The sequence below is a fragment of the Cnephaeus nilssonii genome (assembly GCF_951640355.1).
Source record: "Cnephaeus nilssonii genome assembly, chromosome: 14".
NCBI lineage: Eukaryota > Metazoa > Chordata > Mammalia > Chiroptera > Vespertilionidae > Cnephaeus > Cnephaeus nilssonii.
Window position 1 is genome coordinate 17,126,677 of NC_137085.1, and position 16,917 is coordinate 17,143,593.

Below are 16,917 nucleotides of genomic sequence, written 5' to 3' on the forward strand. Positions count from 1 at the left end.
GCACTGAATATCAGTACAATAGACCACACAAATTTCATGTCTTTCATGTAATTTCTGGATTCAGGAGTTAAGTATTCTACTCTCAAATACAGGTTTATTCAAATGAGCTACAAGCTATGATTATTCTATAAGAGCCTGGACACTTCAAGATATAATATGGCTTTTATCTCAAGATGGTGGGAGGATATATGCATTACCTCTCCTTCCTCTCGAAGTATTATTGAATTCAAAAGGAATATTTAAAGTATAAATAAGAATAACTCGATTGAGCCAAAGGCAAACAGGACAGATGCCATCAGTGAACCAGAAACATCAGGAAGATGCTAGGCAGATAGAGCCAGAATGAAATCCATAGAACAGAGACACCCAAAAGCTGGTCAGAAGGGGAGAGGGCATTGTTCTCCTTCCTCGTTAAAGGGAAGTGACATGAAATAAACCCTAACCCAGATATGTGATGACTCAACCTAAATCTTCAAAACATTAACTTGCTTTCTGGAGGGGGAAGCAGGTGTATTTTTTTTTAAATATATTTTTATTGATTTCAGAGAGGAAAGGAGAGGGAGAGATAGAAACATCAATGATGAAAGAATCATTGATTGGCTGCCTCCTGCAGGCCCCCCACTGGGGATTGAGCCCACAACCTGGGCATGTGCCCTTGAGTGGAATCGAACCTGGGACCTTTTAGTCCGCAGGCCGACACTCTATCCACCAGGGGTCCTCAAACTTTTTCAACAGGGGGCCAGTTCACTGTCCCTCAGACTGTTGGAGGGCCGGACTATAGTTTAAAAAAAAACTATGAACAAATTCCTATGCACACTGCACATATCTTATTTTGAAGTAAAAAAACAAAACGGCAAAAACACCCGCATGTGGCCCGCGGGCCGTAGTTTGAGGACGCCTGCCACTAAGCCAAACCAGCTAGGGCGAGCAGATGTATTTTTTCCTCGGCCCTCTATGGTTCTGCAAATGTGGTGATGTCTACATGTGGGGTGTGGTCTTGACTGTCCCTTTTCTCTCTCTGGACAAGGTTACGAATTTTCCACAAGATTCGTGTTTTCCCAACACTTTTATTCCCTGAAATCAGAAAGCGATTATGTGCCTAACTTAATGTAGCTCATTACAGAAGTGTTTTCTGACCTGTACTGGCCACATCTCTCCAAGATCTACTTTTTTCTGTTTCATAAAGCAAAATCTGACTGATAAAATGACAGTGCAGACATGTAAATACTGAGTCAGGGTGATAGCAGATATATTGCCCTTTCCCTCTCTGCCCCTCCCTGATTACACAATGAGGAATTTAAGACAAAACTTAAGTATTCAGAAAGAGAAACTTTTTTTTTTTGAGGAACAGAAACATAATTTTCATTTCTTAATTTATTTTTAATGTGGAGACTTTCACTTTGAGGCTGCTGATCACATGTTGGGGAAGGAGTGTAGCTCAGAGCCCCTACTCCCTAAACTAGGGAACAAGTATCCATCAGCTCCCCATGGTGAAGCTCCTGAGTGGAGAGAGCAGGGAATTAGTTTCTGAGGAGAGAGTGAGAAGCACAGATGCGTGTGTTAAGAGTTGCTATATCCTGGCCAAGGAGAACTGAGGAGGGCTGGTTAGTGGGGATTAAAGTATTTCTAAATGCTCCTTTGCCAAAAACATTCCTGGTGTATTATATCAGGAGCTGCCAGAAGGTAATGAGACAGGAAATATGGAAACATGGGCTATAGCTTCTAGCTCTAAATCCAGTTTCAGTGGCTGCAAAGCTTTCGATAAATCATGGCTTGGAGGAACAGCAGGATTCTGAGATCACTTTGTAGATTTGATTTAGTGGTGACAGTTTGTCCAAAGTGTAGTGCTGATGAAACTAAGAGTCTCATCCCAGAGGTAACTGTGAGTTAAACCTACAGCCATGGTCACGTGCTACTCTGCTGCGAATCCATGCAAGACGTTGGAGGGTTTAGTTTAGTGTGACCCATCACCACTGCATGGAAGGAAGAGTGGTTCTGTGGGAGGTCTGAGTCATGGAATTGAAAACTCGTCCTTACTAACTATAGCTTGGGGCCTCAGGTTCTTTAGGAGACTGTTCTAAATTATGACTGACATTTAATTTTTCTGGAAGTCTAAACCCATGGGTTCCCCAGACAATGGAATAAAATAGATCTTTATTCATTATTTATCAAATATTGACTGCATGCCATCTAAGCGCCAGACAATGTGTTGGGCTCTGGGGCTTTGATGTCAACCAAAATATGGGCCCAGCCCTCACTGATTTTACAGTCTAATGTTACAGCCAAAATACATGAATCAAATTTATCACGAAAACAGATGTGAAAAGTTCAACTGTGATAAGAAGGGGTCTTATGAGGTGCTAAGGAACCCTATAATGGGGATGGGGTGGAATAAATGACTTAGCCAGAAAAGTCAGGAAATTTTTTCCCAAGGAAGTGGCATGTACGCTGAGACCCAAAGGATAACTAGATGTTAACTAGGCAAAACAGAACTTTAGCAGGTTGTAGCTAGAAGGAATAGCATGTGCAAAGGCCTGTGTAGAAGGAGCAAAGATCATCTGAGAAATAGGAAGCCAATATGGCTCGAGTAGAAATAAGAGACAGCCTGGTACAAGATGAAGGTGCAAAGTTAGCTAATTACCAGACTGTGCAAGGCTGGCAGACCATGGTAAGAGGATTTGGCTTTAGAATAAGATATGTATTTTGAAAAGATAAATCTGGTTTCAGTATTGGAGAGGAATGAAGTGGATACATCTAAAATATTAGCAGTTTATTGTGTGGGCCAAGCAAGAGAAAATGATTCTTTGAACTAGGGTGCTGCTATGGAAATGGAAACAAATTTATGAGTTCCAGAGATATTTAAGAGGTTAAATAAACATGATTTGATAAGGAATTGTGTAAAAAAAGGCAAGAGAGAGAAAGATATCAAAGATAACCTTTCTAGCTTACACATCTGTATGTATGTAGTGCCATTCACAATGATAGAGAACACTGTAATGGGGGTGAGGAAAGGAGACTATGAGTTTGGTCTTGTATATATTGAAAAGATAACAAGTGGGTTATTGATATGTGAGTCAGGAGCTCAGAGAAAGGTCTGAAATGTAGACACAACTTAATGAGTCAATTACATATAAACAGTAGTTGAAACTATATGTTTACATAAGACACTAAGAAGAAAGCCCATGGTTGAGCCATATGAATTCTAACTTTAAAGACTGGTTAGAGTTTGAAGAGTCTCCAAAGATGAGAGGAGGGGCCAGAGAGAAAGGAGATAAGCCAGGAGGTGTGGTGCTACCAAAGCAAGAGAATAAACTCTCAGCGGTTTAGGAAAGAGGTCAAAACTCTCAAAGGTTGCTCAGAGTCAAGTAAGACGAGGACTGAAAATGTCCATTGAATTTAACGACACAGAATGACTGATGACCTCCGAAAAAAAAATCCATTTTAGTGACATGATAGAGCTAGAAATAAAATAGAAAATAGTAGAAGAGTTTGAAAGTTTGAAGGGAATCACTAATTTCTGAACTCGTCATTTTGGAGAAGTAAAGAGTGAGAGGTGGCTGGAGAAACATCACAGGACTGCTGGGTAGCTTCGAGGGCTCATTTGAGATTAGAGTTTGTAAATTTATAGTTAATATCTGCCCTATTGTGAGACTTCCCCCAGCAGTCCTCAGCTACTAGAATGCCAGCCCATAATTGGGTTCATCCAAGGTTGACATGCATTGAAAACATAGAAGAACCAGAGAGTTTGATCTACTGAGAAGGATGATGCTAAAATGATGTACCATAAAATCTAATTTGGAGGAAGAGAAGAAAGGAAAAACGACTTGTTTGGAAAATCATATATTAGTGTAGGAGTACATGGATCCTGATAACATCAAAGAATCATTAAAGTGGGAGTAGTTGAACAAGCAACACAGAAGGAGAGGATGCTGTAGGCAGAGAGTGGGGTGTTTGAATTCATGACTTTGGAGTTGGCGCAGTACAGTTGATCAGATACAGTATCCAAGGGAGTCTGTGGCTGAACAAGGGTGGAAGTCACTAAAGATGAAAGGCCTTGGGTTTGACTCCATCAAATCTCTTTTATTTGCAATTGATAGAAAACCCAAATCAAACGTGGAAAGGGAATGTAGAAGGCTTTGTTATTAAAAAGTCAAGGGATAATTTAGCTTTAGGCACAGCTCTCACGATGTCATTAGGATCTGGACTCTCTCCATCTTTCAGCTCCTCTGTTCTCTGTGTGCTCTCCGATCTGGTAAGCTCCTCTCTAGTGGTAGCAAAACAGCTTCCAGCAACTCCAGGCTTTCATCCTCATCAGTCCAAGTCAGAGTAGAAAAGAATAAGCCTAACTAAGCTTAAATACTGGGCCTTATTCGAACTGGTCCAAATTTGGGTCACATTCCCATCTTTGAACCAATCACTGTGATCACAGGCACCCATCGCTGGAATTGGTCAGACCTGAGTCTCATATCCACTTGGAGGATGTTCATCAAAACAAAAATGGGGTGTTATTACCAGAAGAGTCAATGCATGCTGGCCATCGAAAACAACAGATGTCTTTCTTCTTCTACAGTGCTGAGCAGGTTGTTCATGAGGTTATTCAAGTTGGTAGCAGAGACTGGGGTGGAGAGGAATCCCACAAAGCCAGTCTTTGATGCAAGAGGAGGCATGGCCTGGCGTCAGTGACTTCACATGTAGAACAGAAGTTGGAGTGTTAGTACAAGTGCCTTTTGATAACTTTTTGTGTTGTTAATCCTCACTGGAGGATGTTTTTTTTTTCATTGACTTTTAGAAAGAGTAGAAGGGAGTAAGGGAGGGCGAGAGAGAGAGAGGTTGAGAGAGACATTGATGTGAGAGAGTCACATTAATTGGTTGCCTACCCCACGCACCTAATTGGGGTCGAGGATCAAAACAGCAACCCAGGTATATGCCCTTGCCTGATAATCGAACCAGTGACCTTTTGGTGCTCAGGCCGACAATTTAACCACTGAGCAACACCAGCTAGGGCAGACTGTAAGATCTTTGAGGGCAAAGAAGTTTGTATCCCTGGTACCTACTAGTAGGCCTGATACTCAAAATATTCCTGTAAATAGATGGATAGATAAATGGATAGTAAATTATAGATGAATGAATGAATGAACCACTTTATTTGAATATATCTTAGAAATAAGCTCACAGTATTTGATGGAAAGTATTTAACAAACAAATGACTTTATAAAACATATCTCTTCTGTTCACTTACATAAAAAGTGGAGCATTGTGAAAATAACATACACTCGGAAGTCACAAACCTCGATTTGAATCTTGGCTCTGTGTGAACCTTGTGCAAGTTATTTAGCTACCCTGAGTCTTAGTTTCCTCATCTATAAAATTGGGTAATGTTAGGGTGCCACCTCAAGGGGGAAAGGCCAATGAAACAATCTCCCAAGAGTATCCATATGTAACATTAATCAGTTTGATTAATTTATAGATAGGGACTCATTCTCAGTCTAGCAAAATAAAAACAACAACAATTTCATTTCATCATCACATGGAGAGGGAAGCCATTTTCCAGACAGAGGCTCACATGACATTAACCAAATCAGACAGGTAGATGCAATATAATCAGAATGCCAACTTACTAATTTACCATGAGAAATTTTTTTGGCGTATCCAAGTAACTATCACATTTTCTCCCTGTGTGTGCGCAACTGTATTTGGGAAGGAAAATCATAACCAGAAGATTGTTGTGATCAGGCAGCGGGACTTGGGCAGCCGCTTGCTGTGGTGACGGGCCAGCCACTGGGAAACCCTCAGAAGTGGTGACTGACAGGGTTTGTCCCCATGTCCTAGGATGAGTTTTATGTCTTTGCTTTGTTCTAGTACATATTTATGTTTCGGAAGGTATCTTATTTTCCTCTCATTGCAGTGTCTCAGGGAAAGGCTGATCCCAACTCCTAAAATATTAACAATAAAAAGAACAACACCTTCTTGATCAGTGCAGCCTGCACCTCAGCGGTAGGGGTTTCTTTGGCCGTTAAGATCTGGCTCAGATGGCTTAACTCCCCAGGTCCACCGCTGAGGCAGTCCTGAGCCCATCTAAGATCTCAGCCAATCCTTGTGTTCCTGTGGACTCCTCTTCCATTTGTTTCCTCATGGTCTCTGCTCAGCATATGTCAATCCAGACACGAATCACAGCTGCTTCACTGACATCCTCCAAAATGACAAATAAAAAAATCCCACTCACACAAACCTCTCCTGAGCAGACTCTGCTAAAGAACTGAGGAGGCAGGGAGAAGTCTCGGGAAGGATGCCTCTACACATGACTCCACCAGCTGTTCAAAGCCCATATGCGACATTCTTATCCTTCTAAGGTCCCTCTGAGCACTCTGATCCCAGGGTTCCTGTCCTGGCCCTTCCCACCAACAGTCCTCCTCCCCACACCTCTTTCCCTCTCTCTCTCCCTTCTCCCTCCTCTGCTCTCTCTCCCACCCCTCCCTCTCCAACACATCAGACAACTTCCTCTCTTTGACTCAGAAACAGAGGTTCCACCCCCTCTCTGGAGCCTCCTCCACAGCTGAAATCCAGGCCAGGGCATTTCACCTTCTAACTGATCAAAGGTATTTTCCCAACAAAGACTACTCCTTTCTAAATTGAATTTGGGGGCCAGCTGTTAATAAAATAAACGTATGTAAAGTGCCTGGGATGTACATTCAATAAACAAGCTTCCATCCACTCCTCTTGTTCCTCTCCATTTATGCAACACATTGTTGCTCAATGATAATTTCAAAATGACGAAGATGTCTCTGCTCCTTTCCACATTCCTATGTTGGTTGAGAGGACACCCTTAAATAAAATTTCCAATAGCCACAGGCATTTAAAGACTGGTGCCAAATACTGGCTCCCCAATTTACTGGCTTTGTGATCTTGTGCAAATTACTTAACCTTACTGGCTCCAGTTTCTCCACCCAGAAGATGAGAGGATGGACTAGCTTAAAGACTGCTTGGGTGGGGCTCAGTTGGTTGAGTATCATCCTGTGCACAGAAAGGTTGCTGGTTCAATTTCCGGTCAGGGCAAATGCCCAGATTTTGGGCCTGATCCCTGTTAGGGGTCATGCAGGAGATAGCCAATTGATGTTTCTCTCTTTCTCCCACTCCCTCTCCCTCTCCCTTTTTCTCTCTCTAAAAATAAAATAAGACTTCTCAGGAGGATTAAATCAGTTTGCTAGTACATATTAAGGGTTCAGTAAATGTTAGCTGCTTAAAAACATTATTTTTTGTTTCTTTAGCTTCAAATATGTGACTTCATCAATGTAAAAGATAAGAGAGTTTAACCTTTGCATTTTAATAAAGTCAACCTTGAGCTAGAAGACCAAAGCAATAGAGTCAGGGTTCAACTTGGCTCATGGGCTATATATACCCTGCCAGCACCCTAAGCCACAGAGGATGGCCAAGTACTAACTCAGTTGGGACCTGCATTCAGAGACGGAGGGGGTAGTAGAGACATGATGAAAAAACACTCCAAACCAGAGTAGCCTACACTGGGAGAGACATCCACTGCCTGGGTCTAGTTCATTTCTGGGTCAGAGGATTCGGGCTTGGAGGGTCCCAGGGCTGGCTAGCATCATGATGAGCCGCTCCCACTATCCCACTAGACTTGTCCTGTATCTCCTGTGACTCTCAGAGATGGGAAGAACTGAGACACCACAGACCCTCCCAGAGAGGAGGAAGGCTGCCCTCTAGTGTCTGCAGCCCCAAGAATAGCCAGACTCCTTGATTAAAATGAGCAAAGTGGGCTCTCTGGTCCAGGCTGCTTGCTCTCATGGCCATATCTGACTGCTGAGTACCACCTTCCCCCATCGCCTACCCATCCCCTGGAGCCTCTGCCCCTCACAGGAACAGGCTGGTTGGACTACTTGCTGCAGCCTCTGGAAAAACAGGGTTAGGAATGGAGTGGGAGAGCCAGGCATGGCTTAGGTGAAACCAGTTCCTCCCAAGGTGGGCCCAGGTGAGGGGGAGGCAGAGGGAAGGAAGGAAGGGAGCTTTGAGGGGACTGCCAGGCCAGCTCCACCGGGCACATCTTGAAGGGGGTGTGACTAAGTGGGTCTCTCTCTTTGCAGGAGGCACAGTTGTCTGGGCCTGGACACGGGGGGCTGCCTAAGGACAGGGAGGGGTAGAGAAGATTATGGCTCACCTAAAAACTACCTAAAGGACACATTTCTATAGAAACCCGTTTAGATTTAGTCCCTACACCCAGAAGAACATTATCCATGTGGCTTTATAAACTCTCCCTGCAGACTTGAGCTTCCCATGTGCGACTCTGGGTTCCGGCTCATCCACGCTGCCTGGCTGCGTCAGGGCTAAGCCCACAGGGACAGAAGTTTGCATTTTGACTCTCCATCCCTGGGCAGCTCTCCACGATTGGCACATATCGCACCCCTCGCACATACTGTTACCCCTGCACCACCCACCACCCTGGTCCTCTTTGCAGAAGTGTGTGCTTAAAGGCGGAAGCGAGACGGAAGCGAGACAGCCTGGGGGCTCTCAGCTCGTGCAGTGACAAGCCCTAGGAGATGCTCAGCGACCTGCGGGAGGTCCCCGCAAGCCTGGCTGTGGGGAAATCCGAAATCGGCGCCTGGTCGGGCGGCCGCGCTCACTGGAACAGCGTGATGCGCGGCCGCGGGTGGGGACGCGGGGGGCCAAGACGCGCTGTGCGCTCCTGTGCGCCTGGCTGCCCTGGGCGGCCGCCAGCCGGGCTCCCGGGTCGGGGGGCGGAGGCGAGGGCGGAGCGCGGCCTTTTCGGGCTGGGGAGGCGTGGCCGCGGCCGGGAAGGTCACTTGGCCGCCGGCTAGCTGCTGTCACACGCGCCCCGCGCCCGGCGCCCAGCTCAGTGGTTCTGCCTTCTCCAGGCTCACCCGCTCACCCCAACGCGCGGCTCGCATTTGCGCTCTGGAGCAGCGGGCACTGAGCAAGCTCCTCTATTCCCCATCAGAGATCCCATGGGTCTCCAGGCCACCTGCCCTTGCTGGGGCTACCTGTCTCGCCTCCAGGTGAGGACCTGGATCGAGCCCGTGGTGGCCTCCACTCAGGTGGCCAGCTCCCTCTACGATGCGGGGCTGCTCCTAGTGCTGAAGGAATCCTTGGGGGCCCGAGTCTCCAACCACAGCGCCAGCCCGTCGCCCCGGGGGGCTCTAGAGGACCAACAGCAGAAGGCCATCTCCAACTTCTACATCATCTACAACGTGGTGACGGGCCTGACGCCCCTGCTGCCTGCCTACCTCCTGGGCTGGCTCAGCGACCGCTACCACCGCAAGATCTCAATTTGCGTGGCCCTGCTGGGCATCCTGCTCTGCCGCCTCGCGCTGCTGTTCAAGGTGCTGTGGGACTGGCCCGTGGAGGTGATGTACTGGGCCGTGGCGCTGAATGGACTCTGCGGAGGCCTCTCCGCGTACTGGGCCGGGGTTATATCGCTGGGCTCCCTCGGCTCCTCGGAGGGCGGCCGCTCGGTGCGCCTCATCTTTATTGACCTGATCCTGGGCCTGGGGGGATTCTGTGGGAGCATGGCCTCCGGGCATCTCTTCCAACAGATGTCTGAGAAAGCCTGGCAGGGCCTGGTGCTGACGGCCTGCAGCGTGAGCTGTGCCTCCTTTGCCCTCTTCTACAGCCTCTTGGTCCTGAAGGTCCCCAAGTCGGTGGCCAAGCCCAGAAAGGCACTCCCCGCTGTGGACACGGTGTCTGGCACGATTGGCACCTATCGCACCCTGGATCCTGATCAGCCAGACATGCAGAGTGTGGTGGGGCATCCTCTCTCTCCTGGGAAAGCAAAGCCCCCCAAAACCATGATTGTCCTGCTCTTTCTGGGTGCCATCATCTACGACCTGGCCGTGGTGGGCACAGTGGACGTGATGCCCCTGTTTGTGCTAAGGGCGCCTCTCAGTTGGAACCAGGTGCAGGTGGGCTATGGTATGGCCGCCGGGTACATCATCTTCATCACCAGTTTCCTGGGCGTCCTGGTCTTCTCCCGCTGCTTCCGGGACACCACCATGATCATGATTGGGATGGTCTCCTTTGGATCAGGAGCCCTCCTGTTGAGTTTTGTGAAGGAGACGTACATGTTCTACATTGGTGAGTCTGACCTTCTTGGGGAGGCAGGACAAAGACACTGCTGCTCCCCTGAGTCATGGGGCTGACACCAGGGATGCTGTGGTCTAGGTGTCCCAGCTCAGCACCAGGGATTCTATCTGCTACCTAGGACGTTCAAGGGAGGCAGGATTATGTGCACTTGAGTTTATCTGTGTTGTATTGGGTATTGTGTTATCTGTATTGCCCACTGAAATGCTACCAGAGTGGTATCCATGGCTCCAGGAGGTCATGGGAGGAATGATCAGGGGTGCCTAGAGTGGCTTTGGATGGAGGAGATGGGGTTTGGTTTCTTCTCCCCAATTTTAAAGAGATAAAACATTGAATAATTCACCTGAAAAGATCCTTTAATTAAAATCATTTCGGGCTAAGCAAGAGCTTTCTAAAAATGGATTTACAAAAAATTCTCCGTAAATGCTTTCTACACCCAATGTAATAAATGCCTTCAAGGAAGCAGAATGTAGTTTCCACGAGAGGACACAGCTCCAACAACCACAAGCAGACAGCTCCAGACCAAGGCTCCAGAAGAGCTTTCTCCAATGATAAAAATGCTCTCTCTCTGTTTTGTCCAAGATAGTAGTCACGAGCCACAGGTGGCTATTGAGCACTTGAAATGTAGCTGGTGCGAGTAAAGAACATCGCTTAACATTTTATTTCATTTTAATCTATTTAAATAGCCACACATGGCTAGTGGCTAACATATTAGAAGGAACAACTTAAACTAGTTACCAAGAGGGCATGCGTCTTCCAGAGCAAGCCACACAGGAGCTATGGGGAGGGGGAATTCTAAGTGAGACCTTGGCTGTATTCTAATTTACACCTTGGCCAAGGCTGGGCTATAGTGAGAAGTGTTCTTGTGTGATTTCTTTCCAGCTCGAGCCGTCATGCTGTTTGCTCTCATCCCCATCACAACCATTCGATCAGCAATGTCCAAACTCATCAAGGACTCCTCATATGGTGAGTAACATGAATCCCTCTGGGATTCTCTGCCCGGGCTGTTTCAGCGCTCTTTGGCTTGAGGCACAGGGTCTGGACTCCCAGAAGACACACGGAGAGAGCACCAGGAGCAATCTCAAATACGTCAGGAACACACTGATGTCCGTCCAGGGCAGCGGGAGTGAAAACAGGAGGGTGGGGCAGACTCAGAAAATCAGTCACCGGAGAGCCACAGTCAAAGGCAGACACTGCTCTCCACAGGCCACAGGGAGAGCCACAGGAGGGAGGCAGGAGTCCTGCTGAGATGAGCCATGAAGACTGAGAGGGAATCCTGGGAAGTGGGAGGGGTCTCCTGAGAGCTCCCAGGGACCCAGCCAGCTGGGAACAGGGAGGGAGAGCAGCCTATCTTCTTGGTAACCTCTGTTCCTTCCACAGGAAAGGTGTTTGTCATCCTGCAGCTGTTCCTGACTCTGACCTGGGTGGTGACATCCACGATGTATAATGAGATCTATCAGGTCACCATGGAAAAGTTTGTCGGTACCTGCTTTGCTCTCTCCTCCTTTCTCTCCTTCCTGGCCATCGTTCCAATTGGGTAAGACAGGAGCAGCGTCCGCTGTTTGGGTTGGGACCCTGGGACGTAGGTCAAGGGCTGTTGGACAGTCTCCAACCCATTTCCATAAAGCACTGCTTATTTTCAGTGGGTTCTCAGCAGGTTCTCTCAGAAAGAAAAAAGTGCTGCTGTTCCCCCAAATTAATTATTTGGGAATTCCCCATAGTCATAAGTAATGAGCAGAAGGCCCCAACCAGCTGGCTCACTTCCTGGCCGTTTTGTAATGCAGTTTATTTATAGGGGCCTCATACACTTCTTGTCACCAGAAGCCGGGATTAGAAAGTCTCTTGAACCTCTCAGCCTTCTTTGTTTTAGCCCATTTAATGGAGAGTACTCCCTCCTCACTTCTGTGCCCTCCCAGGGCTTGGCACCTGGCAGCCCCTGTGCTCAGTGCCCCTGAAATGTCATGGCCACTGGACGTGTGAGGTCCCTGGAAGACCTGGACAATTCCCTGGATGTCTTTTGGGGAAATTGTCTCATTTGTAAAACAAGAGCACTCAAGTCTGGGAGATAACAGGCTGGAGAAAAGCTGGAAAAGCAAAGGAGAGGCATTCCAGGCCCTTGGCCAGAGTGCCAGCCCGAGTCATCACCAAACTGAACCACACGGAATTGTCTGGTCTTTGACCCCATCCCTGTCCAATGAAAATACAGAATGAGCCATACATGCAAGCCATGTCGGTGATGTTGAACTTTCCAGTAGTCACATTTAACAATGATAAAAGTGAAATCAATTTGATGACATATTTGATTTAACCCACTATATCCAAACTATCATTTTCACGTTTACAAAATTAATCAATGAAATTTTTTTTTTTTTACGGAGTCTTTGAAATCTGGTATGGATTTCATGCTGACAGCGCGTCTCCATTTGGACTAGTCACATTTCAAGTGGTTAGGAGCCAGGGAGACTAGGGGCAGCACAGCTTGGACTGTTTAAGCCCTTTCTCCCCTCCCCCTAAAGCACGGTTCTCTCAGGCTTGTATCAATTCCAGCAGAAGAGAAAGGAATGCAATGAAAATATCCACAACAAGGTGCAAGGGATTTGATGTAGAGTTGCATTTTAAAGGGACCTGCCTAGGAGCACACGAGAGCGGCGCCTATCAGTAACGATGGCATTATAGGCAGCAGGGCAGAAAACAAGTGAAGGCAGGTGGGAGAAGTAGGAAGTGGCCCTGTTTTGAATTCTCACATCACATCACAACGTATGTCCCTGCCTGCATAGGAAGTCGGGCCTTCTGAGACAGAGGCCATCCATCATTAAGGCTTTTTACAGCTAGAACAGGCCAAGGCTGTACCATTAATCATTAAGTGACATCAACAGGAAAGACCAGTAGAACTCTAACCGCAGAAAGAACAGCTACATTCCAAGGACATAAGAACCCAGGAGGACACGTCAGAGCAGGAGAGCCGAGGAGCCGTGGAGGACGGAAGGCTGGGAGTGGAGGTCCCTGGCTACAGCTGCCAACAGCCCATTTGCAAGAAGGGACTTTGGCCCCAGCAGTTCCTGGTACCAATTTCACGTTACCGTAGAACCTGCCCTCTCCTGCTTGCTCTTCTTTATATGCAATAGGGAGGAAACAAACATCTGGGCCTGCCTATCTGCCGCCCACTGCTCACCCAACACACGCACTCGGCTACTGCCTTGTGCTTCATAGAGAAAATAGAAGCCATCAGAGGAGAAGGGTCCCATCTTCCCCAAAGTTAATCTACAAACCTACCTTCATTTGCATCCATCCTATTCTTCTCCTCCCCCGCCCTTTAAAAAATGATAATAATTGCAAACACGTAAGTGTTCTTAATATGTACCAGGCACTACTTTAATTATTTTATATATTTTAATTAGTTTAATACCCTCAAGCAGTCCTCCTATGTAACTTCTATTATTTCTATCCCCATTTTGCAGGTCAGGAAACAGACTCTAAGGCATTATGTAACTTGCCAAAGGTTACACAGCTAATAAGTGGCAGAGACAGGCTTTGAACCCAGGCAGTCTCCCTTACCTACTACATGACATTGCTTCTTAGAAATGTCACCAGGTGTCCGGGTGCCACCTCTCCCATCTCCTCAGAGAGATCACTACTAGTTAGCTGCTGTCTCGCTCCTGATTTCTTCCTACCAGAACTGACACATGATCCACCGCCCTTTCTCCTTCTCCTCCTTTCCCCACTCCTCCTCCTCTGTTTTATAGCCAAGTTCTCCAAAGGCCGGTCTGCACATGCTGTCTCATGTCCCCCCTCCCATTCACTTTGCCACCCTCAACAGACTTATGTGCCCAGCTCAACGCCCCCGAGCTGCTCTCACCAAGACTAAGATATGACTTCCGCAAAGCTGAATCCAGTGGACGCGCTGCAATCTCGCCCCACATGATTTCTCAGTGGCCCCCAACACTGTTGATCACTCTTTCCTTGGGTGGCACTTGTCACTGTCACTCACCTTTCTCAACACCTCACTCTCCTGGCTGTTCTCCCACCTCTGTGATTGCTTCTCCACAAGCCTCCAAATGGAAGAATCTTTGGGGCTCTGCTCTGGGTTGTCTTCTCACTTCATGTTTTCTAAGTCATCTAAAGTACTCTCAAATTTCCAAATTATCATTTAAATTTCTAAAACTGGATTCTTGACACCTTCCTAAGTCTGTTCTCCCTCCAGTCTTTCCCATCTCGTTTCCACCACTCACCCAGGGCAGAAATCAGTCACCAAAGTCCTCCCTCTTCTTCCTCCCTCTACCTGCAATCCATCAGGCCTCATTGATTCTACCTCCAAAATATACCTTAACTTCATCCTTTTCTTTTTATCTTTCTGCTGCCACTCATAGTCCAAAGCACTCATGACCGAATTAGCCTCTGAGCCATTCTCCCCACATCCACTCTTGTTCGCCTCCCGTCTTTTCTTCACCAGGTGGCCGGAGCAATTTCCTGGGAGGGTATATCAGATCATGTCATCTCTTGCTCAAAACTCTGCACTTGGCTTTCAATGTTCTTAGGATAAGACCCAAACATCTCACCATGGACCACAAGGTCCTGTGACATCTGGCCTTGCCAATCTCTCTAGGCTCCTATTCCTGCCACTAACCACCTCCTCCCCCCCCCCCCCCCCCCCCCCCCGCCAACTCTATGCTTCAGCTCCAGTAGCCTCCCCTCATGCTCTTCCCCTTCTTCTCCCACACATCTTTCTTAACCCAACTCACTGTGGTCTTAAACACCATTTTCTCAAAGAGGATTTGAGAAAAATCTCCTTCTCAATCTGAAATAGACCCTTCTATTATATGCTGCCCAAGCCTCCTACACTTTTTCTTCATAGCATGACAGATGATGATTATTTAGTGATTATCTGTTTCATGTACTTGCCCACTAGAGTACAGCTCCCTGGAGGGATCATGACTGGATTGCCAGGTGTCCTCTGTGTCCAGTAGCCAGCCTGGCATAAAAGAAGTACTCAAGTACATTTGTTTAATGAATGAATGATCTGTCAAAGGGTGTGGAACCTACTACCTGCACTGCTGACCATCCACATCCCTGTGCTGCCTGTTGGCTGACCTTGAAGTCAGGGGCTGGCCATCACCATGTGGCTGTGCTATAGTGGTCCACCAGAGGGGTCAGCTGCAGAGTCAGGGCTCAACCCAGAGATCAGATGGTCCTGGGCTGGCTGCCTCCAAGTCTTAGCTGTCCTCTTGCCAGTTTTATAATAATAAGTTTTAAGGACAGTAAATGTCCCTCTCTGTAGAATCCTGGGGCTCATGGAAGGTGGGAAATCAGAGAGACTGGAACTTTCCACAAAGCTTTCCCTTTGAGGTTTGGATTTAAACTCCTACCCCATCCAGCAGCTCCAAGTGTCCCATATCATCCAGGAAGAGCTTAGAACCTGAGGTACCTTGCGGGAACCCCTTTCATGTCCCACGTGGTTCAGGGTTCAGGTTCAGGGTTGGGGTTCTGGAGGAGGCCGCACACAAATGAAGAGACTAGAAAAATATTAATTTGGCAATAAAAGGGGCCAGGCGGCAGCCCAACTCTAGTTGGAGGACTACAGCCCACTCCGGCCTTGCTACCCCTTTGATTAAGGTTTGGGATCCACCCATAGAGGCAGGCAATTCCAGTAATAGCCAATCAGCAAGGATTTACATAAGATTGACAGGTGGAAGTTGCTTTAGCTACCGTTGTCTCAACTAGACAGTGAGTGATTGGCTCTGACCTTTCAGAGCTTCCAAGGTTAACCAGCCTTCCGGGTTCCTTGTCCACACCTCTCTGCCAGTGGGGACAATAGTCGGTTTCCGCCAGTACCTAGAGCTCAAACAGATGAGAAAACCGAGGACTCCAGACGCTGATGGACACACCAAAAGTCACACAGATCCAAGAGTTCAACTTAGAGCTATGCAGTCCTACACATTCATTTACCTAAAAATACGTTTAATCAATGCGATGACTCATGGAAGAGATACAGAGGCTGTGGAAAGGCAGAAGATGAGGCAGCTAATTCTACTTGGGATTATCGACCCTTGGTCTTGAGATCCATGTGGAAGTTCATCCTCACGCAGAAGATGTAAGATGGACAGAGGATATAGCCTCTCAGTCTATCGGTGATAAAGAGATGACCAGAGCCCTCCCCACCATCGGTGAGGAGGAAAAAGCACATCTTTGCCCCAGTCCAGCTCTTCTAATTTTCTCTTGTAAATTCTTACAGCATCATGGCCTATAAACAAGCCTCATGGTTGAAACATGCAGACATCACAGAGACATGAAGGTGCTGACCCACGGGAGCTGCAAACACCAGCAATGGCCAGGTCCCTCTGAAGACAGAGGGCGGGACCAGGAACTGTTACCAAAGCAACCTACTGCTGAGAAAACTGAGTTCCAGCCAGTCAGCCTCGGATGGCCTGCTCTGGCTCAGGGGTCCCTGGTGGGTGGGAAAAGCGCTTTCCTGGTGATGGAAGACCTGTCTCAGCTTTCAGACACCCCTGACAGGCAGAGGGTAGGTTCTGCGGGCAGTAGAGCATGAACTTCAATGTTACATGCAAGCTGCACACACAGCCATACCAGACTCTGCAAGGAGCTTCAGGCAGCAGCCTCTTTTCTTCCAGAAATTGTCTTCCGGGCTCCAAGGTATGGCTTACTAGTCACCTGGGTGCGGTGCTAGGAGTCCCCTGTGAGAATTCAAACCAAACAGCTTCCAGCAACTCCTCAAACCAAAGCATGCATTTTCAACAGCCTGAGGGGAATGTCGAAGGGATGCTTTGTAAGAGCTGCCAATAGTGAACATCAGTC

General features: G+C 47.4%; 1 protein-coding gene across 1 annotated transcript; it reads left to right on the plus strand.

Annotated features, from left to right (window-relative positions):
- The first annotated feature begins 8,872 nt into the window (after positions 1-8,872).
- On the plus strand, positions 8,873-16,917 carry SLC46A2 (solute carrier family 46 member 2). The gene is made up of 4 exons (XM_079789929.1): positions 8,873-10,101; positions 10,990-11,073; positions 11,488-11,644; positions 16,337-16,917. The coding sequence occupies exons 1-4, from the start codon at positions 8,976-8,978 to the stop codon at positions 16,392-16,394; spliced, it is 1,425 nt and encodes a 474-aa protein (XP_079646055.1). The 5' UTR covers positions 8,873-8,975; the 3' UTR covers positions 16,395-16,917.

Bases quoted from the DNA above. Each gene is read 5' to 3' on its own strand.
- SLC46A2 (XM_079789929.1), top strand. From the start codon at position 8,976: ATGGGTCTCCAGGCCACCTGCCCTTGCTGGGGCTACCTGTCTCGCCTC. The intron at 10,102-10,989 runs GTGAGTCTGACC...ATTTCTTTCCAG, and splicing joins GACGTACATGTTCTACATTG to CTCGAGCCGTCATGCTGTTT. The intron at 11,074-11,487 runs GTGAGTAACATG...TTCCTTCCACAG, and splicing joins CATCAAGGACTCCTCATATG to GAAAGGTGTTTGTCATCCTG.